The sequence below is a fragment of the Cryptomeria japonica genome, chromosome 2, assembly GCF_030272615.1.
Source record: "Cryptomeria japonica chromosome 2, Sugi_1.0, whole genome shotgun sequence".
Lineage (NCBI taxonomy): Eukaryota > Viridiplantae > Streptophyta > Pinopsida > Cupressales > Cupressaceae > Cryptomeria > Cryptomeria japonica.
In genome coordinates, this window is record NC_081406.1 from 588,832,567 (window position 1) to 588,848,297 (window position 15,731).

A 15,731-nucleotide genomic window follows, 5' to 3' on the forward strand; every position below is an offset into this window, starting at 1 on the left:
GATCTACGCCCTCTAGTAGCAAAGATATGGGTAGCTTAGGTAGGCATATTAAGATTGAGACCCGATATAAGTGCCAGTTCTTTAGCAAGGCACTTATATATTAAGATTGATTTTATATTTAATTTATATAATTTTATATTATAATTATCTTTACAGTACTATAAATAAGATATTATTTAACATAAATTGATTTATTTTTAATTGCATTAGAAGATTAAATTTATTAGATTTCCACAATCCATGATAGATTTTATGAGAAATTTTTTGGATTCAACTATGTAAATGATTTTTACATCAACGTTTTTGGTCACACTACATGAACCATCATCAGATGTAAGAGAGCAACTGCATGAGAAAAATGAACGTAAGTACACTTCGTTTGATTAAATAGATGACATGGAAAGATGAGGAGCACAAAGTTCAAAGTCAAAGGAAATAAAAGAAATAAGAAAAAGAAAACCATAAATTAAAAGAAAGAGAAAAGGTTTAGAAGTAATAGTTAAAAGGGGGGAATAATTGAAAGGGAGAAAATAAAAGGGAAATGAACAAAGAAAGGAAATAAAAAGTTAAATGCTAAACAATTTGATGGTTTACATAGTGTGCCCTAAAATGTTGATGCAAAAATCTTTTAAACAATTGAATCCAAAACAAATCTCATACAATGCATCAAAATATTTTGTGTTTCTTTTATGGAATATATTTAATGTCTCAATTAGGATGTGAAATTTATGCAATGTTTCAAATAGCATGTAAAACTTATGCAAAAATCATTTTTTAAAGAGGAAAATAGATAATTTCATCTCTTAATACCAAAATAATCTATTACATAGCCTTATATGTGACTATCTCAGTTCTACAATCACACGTACCTTCTTACTTATATATATCTTTCAACCTATTTTTAAAGTGTAATACCCTCTTACTTATATATTTATACATATTCCCATGTTGTGCAAACACACACACATGATATTATTGCTTATCAAAACATTTATGTATAATCCTCGCTGTTAAGTAATATAAAATAAGATAGCTTTCAAAAATTATTCAAGTCTTCAAATAATAAATGTAGCAACGACGCCTTTTCCAAGATATGTGCAAATAATAAACAAAATTGTAGATATCATCTCCAATGTGGTTAATGCGTCTGACATCGATGGAGAAAGAAAAACTTTTCTACTTTGAACGTGCCATTGATTTTTAATTTTTAATTTACTTTGTTGTCGGCATGTTTTATGGATACTGACAACTGACGATGACAGAAGAAAGTTAAGATTTTGCATAAGTATGCTCGATAGTTTGAAACATAATCCTAAAATCTTGGGTGTCCGTCATTTAGGTTTTCCAAAAGGGTAAAAGCGATGAACGGACAAGATTCGTTTCATGGTCTTGCACGCCTTTCTAGAATTTGAGACCATTGGATTTTCAAGTGAAGTTATTTTTTTTCATAAGGAATGCCTTTGGCATAACTAGTGGCGGGTTCAATCAATTTTCCAAGGCATTGATTGGTCTATACGATTCCTTTCAAGAATATCGGGAAGGGGAAAACACTAACGAAATTTCATTGGAAAAACAAACCCGACATCCGACATAAGACGAAACCAGTGGAAGTTCTAACCTATAATAGCCTATCTAGGGGAAGAGCACCAGTAGTTGAGCACCCTAACTTCACGCTTCTCAAAATCTTACGTGGAAATTTCAAATCACTCTCAATTTTTTACAGTAGCTTACTTGGCAAGTCCCCTACTTATAACTAAGCTTTCAGCACCACATCATCAAGTATGGTGCCACATCAGCATGCTTTTTGCCAAGGTGTCCAAAACAGCCCAAAAAAAAAGTGAGACCAATAGGCGTGCAAAAGAGACCCCAATAGTTGTGCAATTGATGTGGCATCCCCTGATTGGTTACTTTTTATAATATTAGTACATTTCCTAAGGACTATTGGTACATTTCCTAACAAAAATTGATATTTTATGTTTCAAACAATAGATTTTATTTGTTCAATTTTTGGAACAAAACGTATCAACAACCCTCACAGCAATTGGTACATGCTCAACTACTGGTGCTCTTCCCCTACTAATTATAATTTAACCTAGCTTTTATAGGTTTTAAACTTAAAACAAGCAAGAGGCCAACATTCATATTATTTGTTGTCATTGTAGAAAACTTTATTTTTTGTATGTTGTATTTAATAATTTTACAAATTTAAAAATAATCATTAAAAAAATTTTAAATGATTTAAAATGTTTTTTGCAATTTAAAATAATTATTTTAAATTATTTTATTACAATATGTAGAATACCATTTTTTATAAATTTAATTACAATTCTTAATCTAATGTAAATATTAAATAATGTATACCAAAATTAAATAATATGTACCATCTTTTAATTGTAGTTAGTGTTGAGGGTTAATGTTAGCTTAAAGTTAGGAATAACAGTTGGTTAAAGTTAAGGTTTACACTCTAAGATAACGCTTAGGTTATGATAAAGCTCAATTAGGATTAGAGTTAGTTTTAGGATTCAAGTATAGGATTAACATTCTAAGATAAAATTGGGGGTTAGAGTTACAATTGATTTAGGGTTTGTGTAAGCATTAGAGTTCAATTACGATTGGAGTTGGTGTTCCTAAGATTTAAATTAGGTTTAGAAATGGTTTTAAGGTTAGCGTTCAAGTAGTTTTAGGGTTAAGGTTATTATTGTGGTTACACTTAATGTGTGTGATATTAAAGATAGAATATAATTAAGGTTATGGTTCTATCTGCAATCCTAACTATGATCATAATCGCGACCCTAAACCTATCCCCAACCCTGGAACTTAATTCAAACAATAAATATAACGGTAACCTTGAATCAATTTCTAACCATAACCTTGAACTTAATCCTAACCAAACCATAACTCTAACCCTAATTCTATATCTTCCCATTACCATAACCCTAACCCTACCAAACAAGACATAGCAATGATCAAGATCAATTATATTCATTGTAATCTATGTAATAAGTTAATAAGTTAAGTGATTCCTTGTATTGTAAAAATTCTACAGTGTACAATGAAGGATCATAGGAGACTTATGAGGAGGATCCCAATTATTGATTTATGTTTACTTGACATACCATAAATCATTACCATTGTCCCTTCAATTGTATCTTGCAATATATTATTTAGTGTATATATTATAATCGGTGTAGCCATTGCACCCCCTTTCCGTACAAGTGCTAGTACATTAGCTGAAATAAGGATGGGTACCCATCAATTTCTAGGGATACCACCTACAGTGCCTCCAATAGCAAGTTCGCCGCATCTAGAAGAGGAAATGAGCTTATTTTAAATTGTCAAAAACCATCATGAGGGGAATTTTTATACCAAAATCTAGAACTTTCATAGGCCCATGCAATTAGGAGGTTGGGAAAATTCATTCCATGAGACCATATTTCTTGAGGCATTTTGTCAAACAATTCAATGCCTTGAGCTTCCACTTTTTGGATAAACATCTAAGAGGAGGATACTAGAAGGTATTGAAAACACAGCATAAAATGTTTGCTACAAGAAACAATTAAAATTGAAGATTCTTTTCTATTCAATTCAATACAAACAACATTACAAACACCTCTAATAAATAAAGGTTTGGATGATTATGAGAAACCTCTAGAACATGCAACATTTAAGAGTGTACAACCTATATTTAATCTGAAAATCTGATAAATAAACTAAAATAGAATAGAAGGAGATTAACAAGATTCCTTTAACTATTTTTAGTTTGAAACTGATGGTCGAGGTGGAGAAATTAATTAGATTCTTCTAACATTCTCCCCTAATTTCTTAATTAGATTCTTCTAACATTCTCCCCTAATTTCTACCACTAATACTTCAGCATACTCAAATTTCATTGCTATTGACTATAATCTTTGTTTTTGCTTTATTGTAATCATAACTAAGTCTTTAGACTTACTCAAAACTTTTCTTTGATAATAACTTAAAACCATCTTTGAGATCTTTTCTCAATAATGATGTCTTTATTTTTAGCTTCCTCCAACTGGTATGGTAGTTTATCAAACCATTGATTTTCAGATCTTTTAAACTTCAATCTGGAACTTCCTTCAACTTCATTTTATGTAGGTATCTTACAATACAATGATTTATTTTGACCCAAAATATTTGTTATCATTTTTTAACATTCAAACCTTTCACGATTCTATAATTTTTCACATACGCACATTTATACTCGAACAATGTTTACAAACATGTCTGTAATCTTTTTAACTTCCAATTTGATCCCTAACTGCATCCACATTCCATCTTCATGCATCCTGTCGTAGATTCATTTTTTAATTCTTTGTTCCAATACGTTTTTTCATTATGATTCTTCAATCCACATAAAGTACAAAGATGTAGATCCCAACACAGAAATTCTTATGTCCTTTCATGTTAAAATGAGAGCACTGCATTCCTTGAACAAATTTGACCTCGTAACTGACTAAATTGGATCTCTTATTCCTTGTTCGTACTTTCCCAAACCTTTCACCTCATAATCCATTTTTAGCATTATTTATGAAACCACCATGCTTTGGACTGCTTATGTCATTATTATCACAACTTGTAATATTTACAGATTCATACAAATTAACATCTTAATTCTTAAATCTTACCAAAATAAGCTTCACCTATATCACTCAAGTCATTTGTATCAAATGAAACATTATAACGTACAAGCTTCAACCTTTAACATTAGTTTTCCTTTAGAAATGATGTAAGTGTTTAATTTAGTTTACTATTTTCTTCTTCCAACCTGAATATTTGATTCTTTTTAAACTATTTTCCTCTTCCAATTTCTTCATCTTTTCTTCTGTCTTCATTCCACATTTTAACCTTATCGAACAAACTTCAACTTTTCTTATAATTCTTCGTTTCTTTTTTTCAAACCACATCAATTTTTTCTTTAGATCTTCATTCTTATTTTTAATCTTCTCAAATTGTTTTTCAAGAATATCATTTTTACACAAGTTTTCATAAACAGCCTTTCCTACATCTTTTATTTCTTTTATTTTTTCTATCAATTCTAAGTTCCACATTTTAAGTTTTATGGAATCATCTTTTGAAAAATTCATTTTCACACATTAAACTTACATTTTCTTTCTTCACCATCTTTCCCATTGACCCAAATGATTTCAAATAACCTGATACTTCTGCATCAACTCTGCTACAATGACCAAAATCTCCGCAGAGACGGTTTTTCTGTATAGATCTGCAATCTCCAGGCTTTTTTTGTACTCGGTCCCCTTTAACTATAGCAGCATTAGCATATACTTCAGAAGAGGCTGCGATCTTTTATTAGTGGCTCTTACAAGTCCTCAGTGCCTTTTAACCTTGACTGAGAGAATTCTTTGCATTAATAAAAACAAAAGGAACCACATTCTTTTGGCTGACTTCTACCAGATCTGCAGATTCAAAACAGAGATCGCACCTCTATTGACATTTCAGATTTGGGCAGCTACAATCTCAAGATTTCTCTCTGCAATAACAGTGATCTCTGATCTCCTTGATTATCCCGGGATCTTCCCGCAACACCAACTCCCAGCAAACACCATTGACCTGCTCTGACAACAATTTGAAAACAGAGCAAAATGTTTGCTACAGCAAACAATTGAAACTGAAGATCGTTTTCTATTCAGTTAAACAGGTGTGTGGGATTCGCCATTACGCCTGCCAAGAGCATTTGCTAGGGGCGAGGATGTTGGCAAAGCTTGTGGAGTCGGCTTTGCACCTGCCAATTGGAGGAAGGCTCCTCCATATCCTCTTCATAATCGCAACAAAACTGCCAAATGGTTTTTTAATATTACTTAGTTACATCAAATAACAAATCCACTTTGAAAGTATCTTGCAATGATGGTATTCTATGAGACCAAATTTCATCACACCATTTTGGTTGAATGGTCTTGCATCTGGTCCCTTCGTCTACATATCTCATGCATGCTTACCAGGACATTCGCATCATGCTTACATGCTCAGCTTCAAAGCTTCATTTTTGGCACTAGAAAGGATGCTGAAAAAGGTCGATGAATTTGGCTTTACAGCTTCCAAATGTATATTTTTCTAAAAGTTTCTAAAAGCCATTTCAATAAATCAATATTGCACATAACCTGCAACTATCGCAATTCATGAGGTTGCATGTCTTCCAAACATTCTGTGGATCAATTTCACCTGCCCCTTTCAAGGCATCAACAGAATGGATGCGTTTTAATAGAATGCTTTCTCCTCGCCTAAGAGCCGATGGCTCTCATATATAGTTCTTATATCCAAAGCTTGGCAAGGTTCGATATTAATCGAACGAACTTAGCATGGAGCAAAGTCCACTTAAATCTTGGCAAGGTCTATAAAGCCATGCATACTTGTTTGTTTAAGTGTGAAAAGAATTAGTCTTTAAGGTACGTATATATGCGCTTACTATTGACAAGAAATGTATGTAAAATTACTTGTTTGAATGTTTTAGATTATAATTTGTTTGACATGCTAAACATAATCTATGACAGGATAAAACAATCCTAACCACTCAACTGACCATTAAAATTTAGGAGAGTCATCAAATCCTAACTCATCTCAACAAGTCTAAAACTTATAGGTTAGGGTTTTTAGATGGCATTATGTCCTTCTATAACTTCCCATTCCTGATGAGGCTCTACATGATCCGCCTCCTCCGTCTGATCCGTTTGGTAAGCTAAGCCAGGGTAATCATGTTCAGCAGTGGGTTTTTCAGAGTGGGTGTTGGGTGGATATGGCCCCTCATTCTGGTTTAGTGGAGGGGTTTAAAGATCGCCAAACCCTAGCTCATTCTTCCCAAACATTTCATTCTTGTCCGATAGGTAATCATGAAAACAGGCCAGTTGTGGATGGCGGTCGTCGTCATTTTAAACCAACTTCAAATTATTTTAAGATCTTTTCGGGTATTCGGGTCACAGCTCCTAGGCGGTTTCATAATCACAGAGGTGGAAATCGAAAGAATGTTTGGAATAGGCGGAATAGGGGGAGTCGGTAGAATAGGGTTTTGGAGGGTGTACTCAAAGCATTTCCTTCAAAAAAACCATAAGGAAACTATTCCTAGAGATGTAGTGAATAATGTTTCGAACCCTAAGTCTAGGGTTGAAGGATCTGATGTGCGGCCCAAAAATATTTGATTGCAAGTGTCGTTGGTGAATGCGGTAGAGGATCCTTTGAGGCAGAGAGTGCAAGATCTTCATTCGTACGCGATCATTTTGCAGGTTTGGGGTGAGTCGGTTTCCTTTTCTCAATTACACAAACGAATTCATGCAAATTGGTTCGAGACACTTTATTTCCAAGTACTATCATCCAATACCTTTATTCTGGTTTTTGATTCAATTGAAGCTAAGCAAAAGACGCTTGAAAAAGATCATTATTGGATGGGTAAAAAATTGATTTTTGTGTTTCCTTGGAAGCCCTTGTTTCAATTCTTTAATGATCTTCATAAATCAATCCCTGTCTGGTTTAATTGCCCAATATTCCTTATGAGTTTACAGATCCTGACATTGTTAGCAATTTGGGAAATTCCTTTGGGAAAATTTTGCTTTCTGATAGCTCTTTTAATGAAGGGTTTCTTTCGGCTTAGATTTATGTTTTAATAAACCCTAATTCTGTCATTCCTCGAATTTGCAATTTGTAATCTATTAATGGAATTTGGCGACAAGATATTGTTAAAGATTCTGATTGGTTTCAGAAAGCTGAAATTAATATGGATACTAGTTTGTTTATGAAATTGGAAAAATCCCCTCCCTCGTTAAATGTTCAGAACTTCAGAGCGATATCTTTAGTCATACTTTGCCTTGAGTAGAGAGGAATATATCTTACCCTCCTCCGAAGAATGTTTCTGCTTTGATTGGATTAATGGAGTAAGGCCCTATTCCAAATCCTGACTTTTTTATCAGATAGTTTGTCGGAGTCCTCTATTTCGCTATCTGAACATGAGATGGTTAATCCTGTGATTGATAAGAGTAACTTTGCTCTTGTTAATGATCCACTTACTGAAAAAGAGGTGATTTTTCCTGGTGATCAATTTCCTAATGTTATTATTCCTGATGATCATCTTATACAAGTACAAAAAATTACTGAAAATTTTGATAGGGTATTGATTAGTAAAGTTACTGATTCAGTTGTCATGGCCATTGATAATGATCTTGTGCACTTGGAAAAACATGTTCCTTTTCCTTTGTCTCAAAATCCCTTTGATGTTTTATCCTCAGATAAAACGAATGCTCTAGAACAAGTTGATAATGTGCGTGATCAATCGATTGCTGTTTCTGAATTGCCTATCTCTCAAACTCCCTTATCTCCCGGTATCCCTTTAACAACTTCTTCTAGGAGAGGCAGAAAGCCAAAGTATTTTATAATTCAGCAAGAAATTGATGCAGAGATTCAAACGACTCTTTTTGCATCAAGAGGGTCCTCTAAGAAAAAGAAGAAATTTAGTCCCCCGATAACCAGAGCTATTGCTACAAAACGGAATTTACAGTTAGAGTTTACTGCTCAGAATTTGTCCCAAAACAAAACTCAAGAGAAGAGGGGAGTGTCCTCCCCTCGAGGACAATGAGGGTGCTTTTTTGGAATGTTAAAAGAGACGCTTATTTAAGCGTCAGTTAGATTTAGTTAAATTTGACATTGTTATGTTGCAAGAAACTAAGTTATCTTCTTCATCTACAGATTCTCTCTCCTTGGGCCTTTGAAGACTTGGAAATTTTGTTTTGTTCCTTCTGGGGCTTTGGGGTGGGGCTTGGGGGGTTTGACTTTTCTATGGAATGATATGACTATTGATGTTTCCTTGGTTTCTTCTGCATCCTATTGGATGTTAGCTTTGATTAAAAGTAGAATTTCAACTGTTCAATTTTGGCTTTTTAATGTAGTAGAATTTCAACTGTTCAATTTTGGCTTTTTAATGTAGTAGAATTTCAACTGTTCAATTTTGGCTTTTTAATGTATATGGTCCTAAGACACTATTGGATAAAAAGAAGATTTGGGATCAACTGTTTTGGTGTTTGTTCCCTTAAAGGAGTTTTTTATTTTTGGTGGTGACTTTAATGCTATTCTTAATGAATCTGAAAAGATGGGGGTATTATTCCTTCGAATTTTTCAGTTGATTGTATTCCTTAGAATGGTCGTTTCACTTGGACTAATAAAAAAAAAGATTTTTGTCAAATTGTGGAGACTGGATAGATTTTTAATTTCAGAAAATTGACTTTCATTTGATCTTGACGTATATTCTTTGGTTTTACCTTCTGTTGGTTTGGATCATTTTTCAATTTTGTTTGTTATCTACAGGATAGAGCTCCTCACGAGGTTCCTTTTAAATTTGAGCCTATGTAGCTTAGGGATAAATCTTTTCTTCCCATGTTAAAATTTTGGTGGCAGAATTCTTCCTTCTTTGAAGGTTCTGGGATGTTTCAATTTGTGGAAAAACTCAACTTCCTTAAGCTTAAAATTAAGGAATGGAATCTTTCTCATATCAAGAGTATTTTCTCTAAGAAAGCTAGAATTCAACAGGAGATGGAAGATCTAAATAAAACTATCATTAGAAAAGGTATGAATTGTAGTCCGTATTCCCTCAATAAGTCTTTGAGTTCCCTCAATAAGTCTTTGACTATTGAACTTGATGAAATCTTACTTTGTGAGAAAAAATTTTGGAAACAAAAGTCTAGAGAACTTTGGCTTGCGGATGGGGATAGAAATACAAAGTTTTTTCATGCTTCCACTAAACTTAGAAGGCAACATAATAGGATACTCTGTATCCAAGAGTCTAATGGTTACATTTTGGAAAATGTCAAAGATTGTCAAAGAGTCTAATGGTAACTTTTTTAAGAATCTGCTTTGAGCTGAATCGACTACTATCTCTGATTCTATTCTAGATTATATTCCTTCCTGTGTATCAGCTGAGGATAATAAAATGCTTTTATCAACTTTTACCTTACAAGAATTAGAAGATGTTTCTTTTTCTATGACTCTTGAAAAGGCTCCGAGGCCAGATGGCATTACAACTCTTTTTTATTAGAAATGTTAGGACTTTATTTTCCTAGATATGATCCTTCTTGCCTTGGAGGAGTCTAGGAGAAACATGTCTATTCTTAAGGAGATGAATGCTACTTTGATTTCCATTATTCCTAAAGTTGACAAGCCTAAGTCCTTTGTTGAATTTTGGTCTATAGGTTTATGTAACACCCTTTGTAAGATTTTTACTAAAGCTATTGCTTCTAGATTGGCTAAAATTATTCCTAAGATTATTTCAGAGGAGCAAGGGGGCTTTGTTCCTAGCAGAGAGACCTCTAATGGGGTCGTTGTGGCTCATGAAATTTTACATTCCATCTCCTCTCACAAAATACAAGCTATGATTCTCATGTTTGAGATGATGAAGGCATATGATAAGAGTAAATTGGGATTTTCTTTGTTTGGTCCTCAGGAGAATTGGTTTTGCTGACAAATGGGTCTAATGGATTTAAGCATGTATTTCCATTGCGAGGTTTTCTATTCTTGTTAATGCCTCCCCTTGTTGTTTTTTTTCCTCTTCTAAAGGTATTAGACAAGGGGATCCTTTGTCTCCTTTCTTCTTTATTCTTATGGATAAAGGGGTTGAGTAGGGCTATAAAGGCTACTAATTTGACTGGTTCTTGGAGAGGCATAACTATCCTTCAACTTGTTGAGTCTCAAACCCATTCTTTATTCGCTAATCATACTTTGCTTTTTGGGCAAGCTACTATGGTAGAATCTAGGATCACTAAACAAATTATCTTTGATTATTCCCTTGCCTCAAGTGAGCTAGTTAATCCTACTAAGTCAAAGGTCTTTTCATTAATGTTTTGCCTTTGGTTCGAATTAGACTAACAAGCTTTTGGGTCTTTTCTATGGGTTCTCTTGTAAATATCTTGTCATCCCTTTTTTCATAGGTTCTGAGAAGCATTATTTTTGGGATAAGGTTATCTCTTCTATATCCTCTAGGATTCTATCTTGTAAACATAAATGGCTTACGTTCTTAGGGAAACTTATGATGATTAAATTTGTTCTTAATGCTATCCCCATTTATCTTATGTTAGTTGTTAAAGCCCCTAAGAATTCTATTGTCCAATTGCAATACACTTTACATTCTTTTCTTTGGAATGATAATGTTGGGGGTAGAGCTAAGATTCCTTTGGTTGCTTGGGATAAGGTATCTCTCCCAAAGGAGTGTGGTGGTACAGGCATTAGAAGTATAGCCCTTTAGAATAAGGCTTTGGGAGCTAAACTTGTTTGGAAATTATATCAAAATCCTTTTTCTAAATGGGGGAAGCTTATGTTTGCTAAATATTTGAATAACTCTAATAGAGAGTATTTTTACTACCTCTTCTCTGGTCTGAGGTTCTTCTATTTGGAATTTCCTTTTCTTTTGTCGTTCAGTGACTTTACCTCATCTATCCTAGCTAGTTAATGATTGTTAAAAGGCTAGTTTTGGGGATGATGTTTTGAATGGGTATCCCTCTCGTAAAAGTATTAGGGATTGGTCCGAGTTAATGATATTATTGAAGTCTCTTTAGGGGGTCTACATCTCGGATTATTTCTATATTGATAATTCTGGTGTATTTTCGGTGGCTTGTTGGAAAACAATTAATTCTTTTTCTCTCTCAAGATTTGATTTTTGCTTATAATGAGGAGATGAGTAAGAGGTCTGTTATTTTAAGTAACCTAGGAGGATGAATTAATTTGGAGTAAAGCTAAATCTGAAAAATATTCTGTTAAGGAGGGTTACAATTCCCTCATTGATGCCTCTATCATCTTTGATCTTCCCACTAGGCTATTTTGAAGTCTTGCCTACCTCCCCAAAGATGGGGCCTTTGCTTGGTTAGCTGTTCATGACAGAGTCCTTACTGGATTGAGATAGGATAGACTTGGCATTACTATTGTCTTTCCTTGTGCATTATGTGGACATTTTATTGAGTCTTCTGATCATCTTCTTCTCAATTGTTCTTTCACTAAAGAATGTTGGTATTAGCTTCTTATGAAGTTGGGTTGGTCTTATGTTCCTTGTTCATCTTTGAAATCAAAGTTGGCTCAAGATTTGTTATTCTTCTTATTTTGCCTGTATTTGGGATATCAATCCTTCCTTGTTTATTTGGAATATCTAGATTGAAAGAAATAATCACATCTTTAGGAAGAAATTTTCTCCTCTGATGGATGTCCTACGTTCTATTGAAAAATTTATATTTGAAGCAACTTTATCCTACATTTACAAAAATATAAATAATTTGAAATCTTTCTCCTCTTGGGATAGTGAGATTGTTAACTCTTGGCCCTCTTTAAAACCTTTACCTCATCATGGCACTATTGATATTTCAATTGATAAGGTGCCCCTAAGGAAGAATGCTAAAGGGTTCCCTCCTCCCCCTCATAAGTTTAAATTGAACTATGATGGTGCTTCTAGAGGTAACCCTGGTAAATCTGGTATTGGTATTCTTATCTCTGATTATAAGGCAAATTTTATTAAGGCAGCTTGTAAAATGATAGTTGATGGTACCAACAATATGGCTAAATTGGAAGCTTTATGCTTTTGGATTGATATAGCTCTCTCCCTTGGGATTAAGGAAATTACAATTGAAGGGGACTCTATGTTCATTTTTTATGCTCTTACTAATACTAGCCACTACAGAACACTTGTTATTTTTTGTTCCAATTTAAACTCTTTTTTTTTTTTTTTCATTCCCTTAATAATAGACTTGGTTTAATTGACAACTATAGGCTGCCAACATAATCAATGTCTTGTGGATGAAGGTTTTTAAACTTCTTTTCTACTTAGACCTGTGTTCTTTCACCGTGTGGTTTCTTTGTAATTTCGAAAGGCGTAAGGCATAAATTTATAGAAATTTTGGTTTCTAGTAGTGCTTGTTTCGGTTAAAAAAGGTTTGTTTAGACAAGACTCATATTCCCAATGCCCTTTGGCTTCAGCTCCCATGGTTCTTACCTTCCCCCTTCCAACAGAAGAAGCTAGTTGAAGCTCTCGGCCAAGTAGAGCTCTACCAAGTGGTTTATGTTCCAAAACTAGCCCCCAAAGCATCCGCTCTACAAAATTTTGCAATGAACGATAAGGAATCTCGATTGGTCTGTCTTTTTTGTATCTCCCTATTGTTTTTAGTGAATGCTTAACAGGGGTTAGTCCTTTGTTTCTTAAGGGAGGTCTAATTTTCTATCTCTTTATTCCCATAAGGAATCGCCTTCCATATCTATACTCATTTTGTATTAATCCAGCTATGTAATCAATATTATTAGTAACAAAATATAGGCATCAGCCCTTTATTAAAAAATAAAAAATTAAAAAAAATTATAAAATCATTACGATTTTGAATTGTAATATTAGAAATAGATAAAGATCATAAAACTCTAACGCTTAACAGACAAATGAAAATCTAGAGTGCTTCCGAATTAGATTGCGTATAAATTTTTTTGCATCAACATTTGGGATCACACTTTGTGATCCATCATCAGATAAAAAAATTCAATACTAAGAGAAAGGACCCAGTAGTTGAGCATGTACCAATTGTTGTGAGGTTTGTTGATACCTTTTGTAATAAAACCTATTGCTTGAAACAAAAAATATCAATTTTTGTTATGAAATGTACCAACAGTTGTTAAAAAATGTACCAATAGTTGTTCAGAAATGTACTAATATTGTAAAAAGTAACCAATCAGGTGATGCCATGTGCACAACTATTGGGGTCTTTTTTGCACGCCTATTGGTCTCACTTTTTGGGGGCGCTGTTTTGGACACCTTGGCAAAAAGCATGCTGATGTGACATCATATTTGATGATGTGGCCCTGAAACCTTAGTTATAAGGAGGGGACTTGCCAAGTAAGCTGCTGTAAAAAAATCGGAGTGATTTGAAATTTCCAAGGAAGATTTTGAGAAGCGCGAAGTTAGGGTGCACAACTATTGGGTCCTTTCCCCTATACTACTTATTTATGAAATGGACTACTCTCACAAATATTGACCCAGTATCAATCCCTTTTGGTGATCTCCCCACTTGCTTATGCCATTAATACGCGTACCTTATGTTTCTTGTTTTGTTGAATATAATTATTGAGCACCCAAAAATATGCCAAACAGAAAAGCACTATCTTATTCAATTGCAGGAAATAGAAAGAAACACGGATCTCTTCGTATGAAAAGCTCCATTTGCTCTTCGATCGTCTGATAGGCTCGTGTTTTTCTATTCCGAACAAGTGGTCAAAATCTAAATCTATGAACTGGTATAAAAACAAGCTAGTCTAATGAAAGCTGCCTGGTATGAACTTTTGTGAGAGAATTAGAAGAAAATTAATTATTAGGGCCTAGCTCAACTTCATCATCACCCAAGCTCACCTTCCGAAAATTTCTAATCTATTATTTATATATATATATATATAGATCGATTTAAAACAATATGATTTTAATGTCATTAGATTTTTACAATCGATTAAACTATTTGTATAATACTTTTGGATTTGATTGTGTGAATTTTTTTGCATCAACAGAATGTGATTAGAAACATCGATACAAAAAAAACCCACACAAACGTCAATGCAAAAAAACTCACAACCAAATCCAGAAACATTATACACAAATACACTACGACTTGTTTAATAACAAGCTAATACAATGAAAGCTACCTGATAAGAGAGTTAGAAGCAGATGATCTACCTGGGGGAGGAGAAATGAGAGAGTTTGCCGGTTTGAGAAAAGATAACGAGACCCACTTGGGCGTCACACATCACGGAAAGCTCCCGTGACTTCTTCATTAGACCTGTTCGCCTTTTACAAAACGTCACTATTCTATTCTTTTTGTCCTCAATTTTCTTCGCTTCGATCTTTCGTCGCCCCATTAAATCCTTTTTCAGTGATAGCGTTCTGCCAAAGAAGGAAACATTCCTGGAATTGATCATATCGTTTTTAGCAATATGAAACGACCGGAGCGCGGTGGGTCGGTGCTCTTTCCCAGCAGAATTCAATCCTCCTCATAATCACATCACCAACACCACTCATAAAAAGTACGAGATTTCAATGGGGAGGACAATACAGCTTTAAGTAAGTAGATAGGAATGACCTCTCAAAATAAAAACTTATTCGACAGCGAGGACATATTAATAATAAAATAAATAGCTGAAATGGGTCTGGACAATGGACTGTTCGAGATCCCTAAACATATTAAATTATTTTAATCTAATTTAAACTAGCAATTGCACCTTGGTGTGCAATGGGTACGTGGAAAAGGTATGGAAGTTAAACTATGGAATATTTTGGTCTATTTTTTCATACATTTCTGCAGTGCATGATGCCAATTAACAAAACATTTAAAATTAAATAACTTTTTTTTGTGCAACAAAGCTCTCAATAGAGAAGCAATAACTTCAAATCAACTATGTCTCTAATTATAGGGATCCAACACAATTGAAGAAAAATATATGAATTAGAAAGATAATAAGTTTCCATTACCAACAAGTTCATGTTATGTTTATAATGGGGAGAGAGGGAGAGAGGGGGAAATATTGGGATAGAAAAAGAGAGAAATATAGGGTGGAAGAGAGAGAGGTAAGGAGATAGAGAGAGAGAGGAAGATAGAGATAGAGATGAAGATGGAGAAAGAGAAGGATATGGAGAGAAGGAGAGGAAGTGTTAAAGAGATAAACAGATAGATAGATATGGAAGAAATATTTAGAGAGAGAGGGAGAGGATG

The 15,731-nt window shown here is 33.9% G+C and overlaps 1 protein-coding gene across 4 annotated transcripts in view; it reads right to left on the reverse strand.

Moving 5' to 3' along the window:
- Window positions 1-14,930, reverse strand: part of LOC131873663 (truncated transcription factor CAULIFLOWER A-like) — a 99,928-nt gene extending 84,998 nt beyond the window's left edge. For 2 of the 4 annotated variants that reach the window (XM_059216751.1, XM_059216750.1), the window contains exon 1: window positions 14,699-14,928. In XM_059216751.1, coding sequence (XP_059072734.1) covers window positions 14,699-14,880 — 182 coding nt within the window. In that variant the 5' untranslated portion in view covers window positions 14,881-14,928. Of the gene's footprint in view, window positions 1-14,698 lie in introns of all 4 variants that reach the window. The other 2 variants (XM_059216752.1, XM_059216749.1) reach the window with 2 other exon arrangements.
- Between the last annotated feature and the right edge of the window lie 801 nt (window positions 14,931-15,731).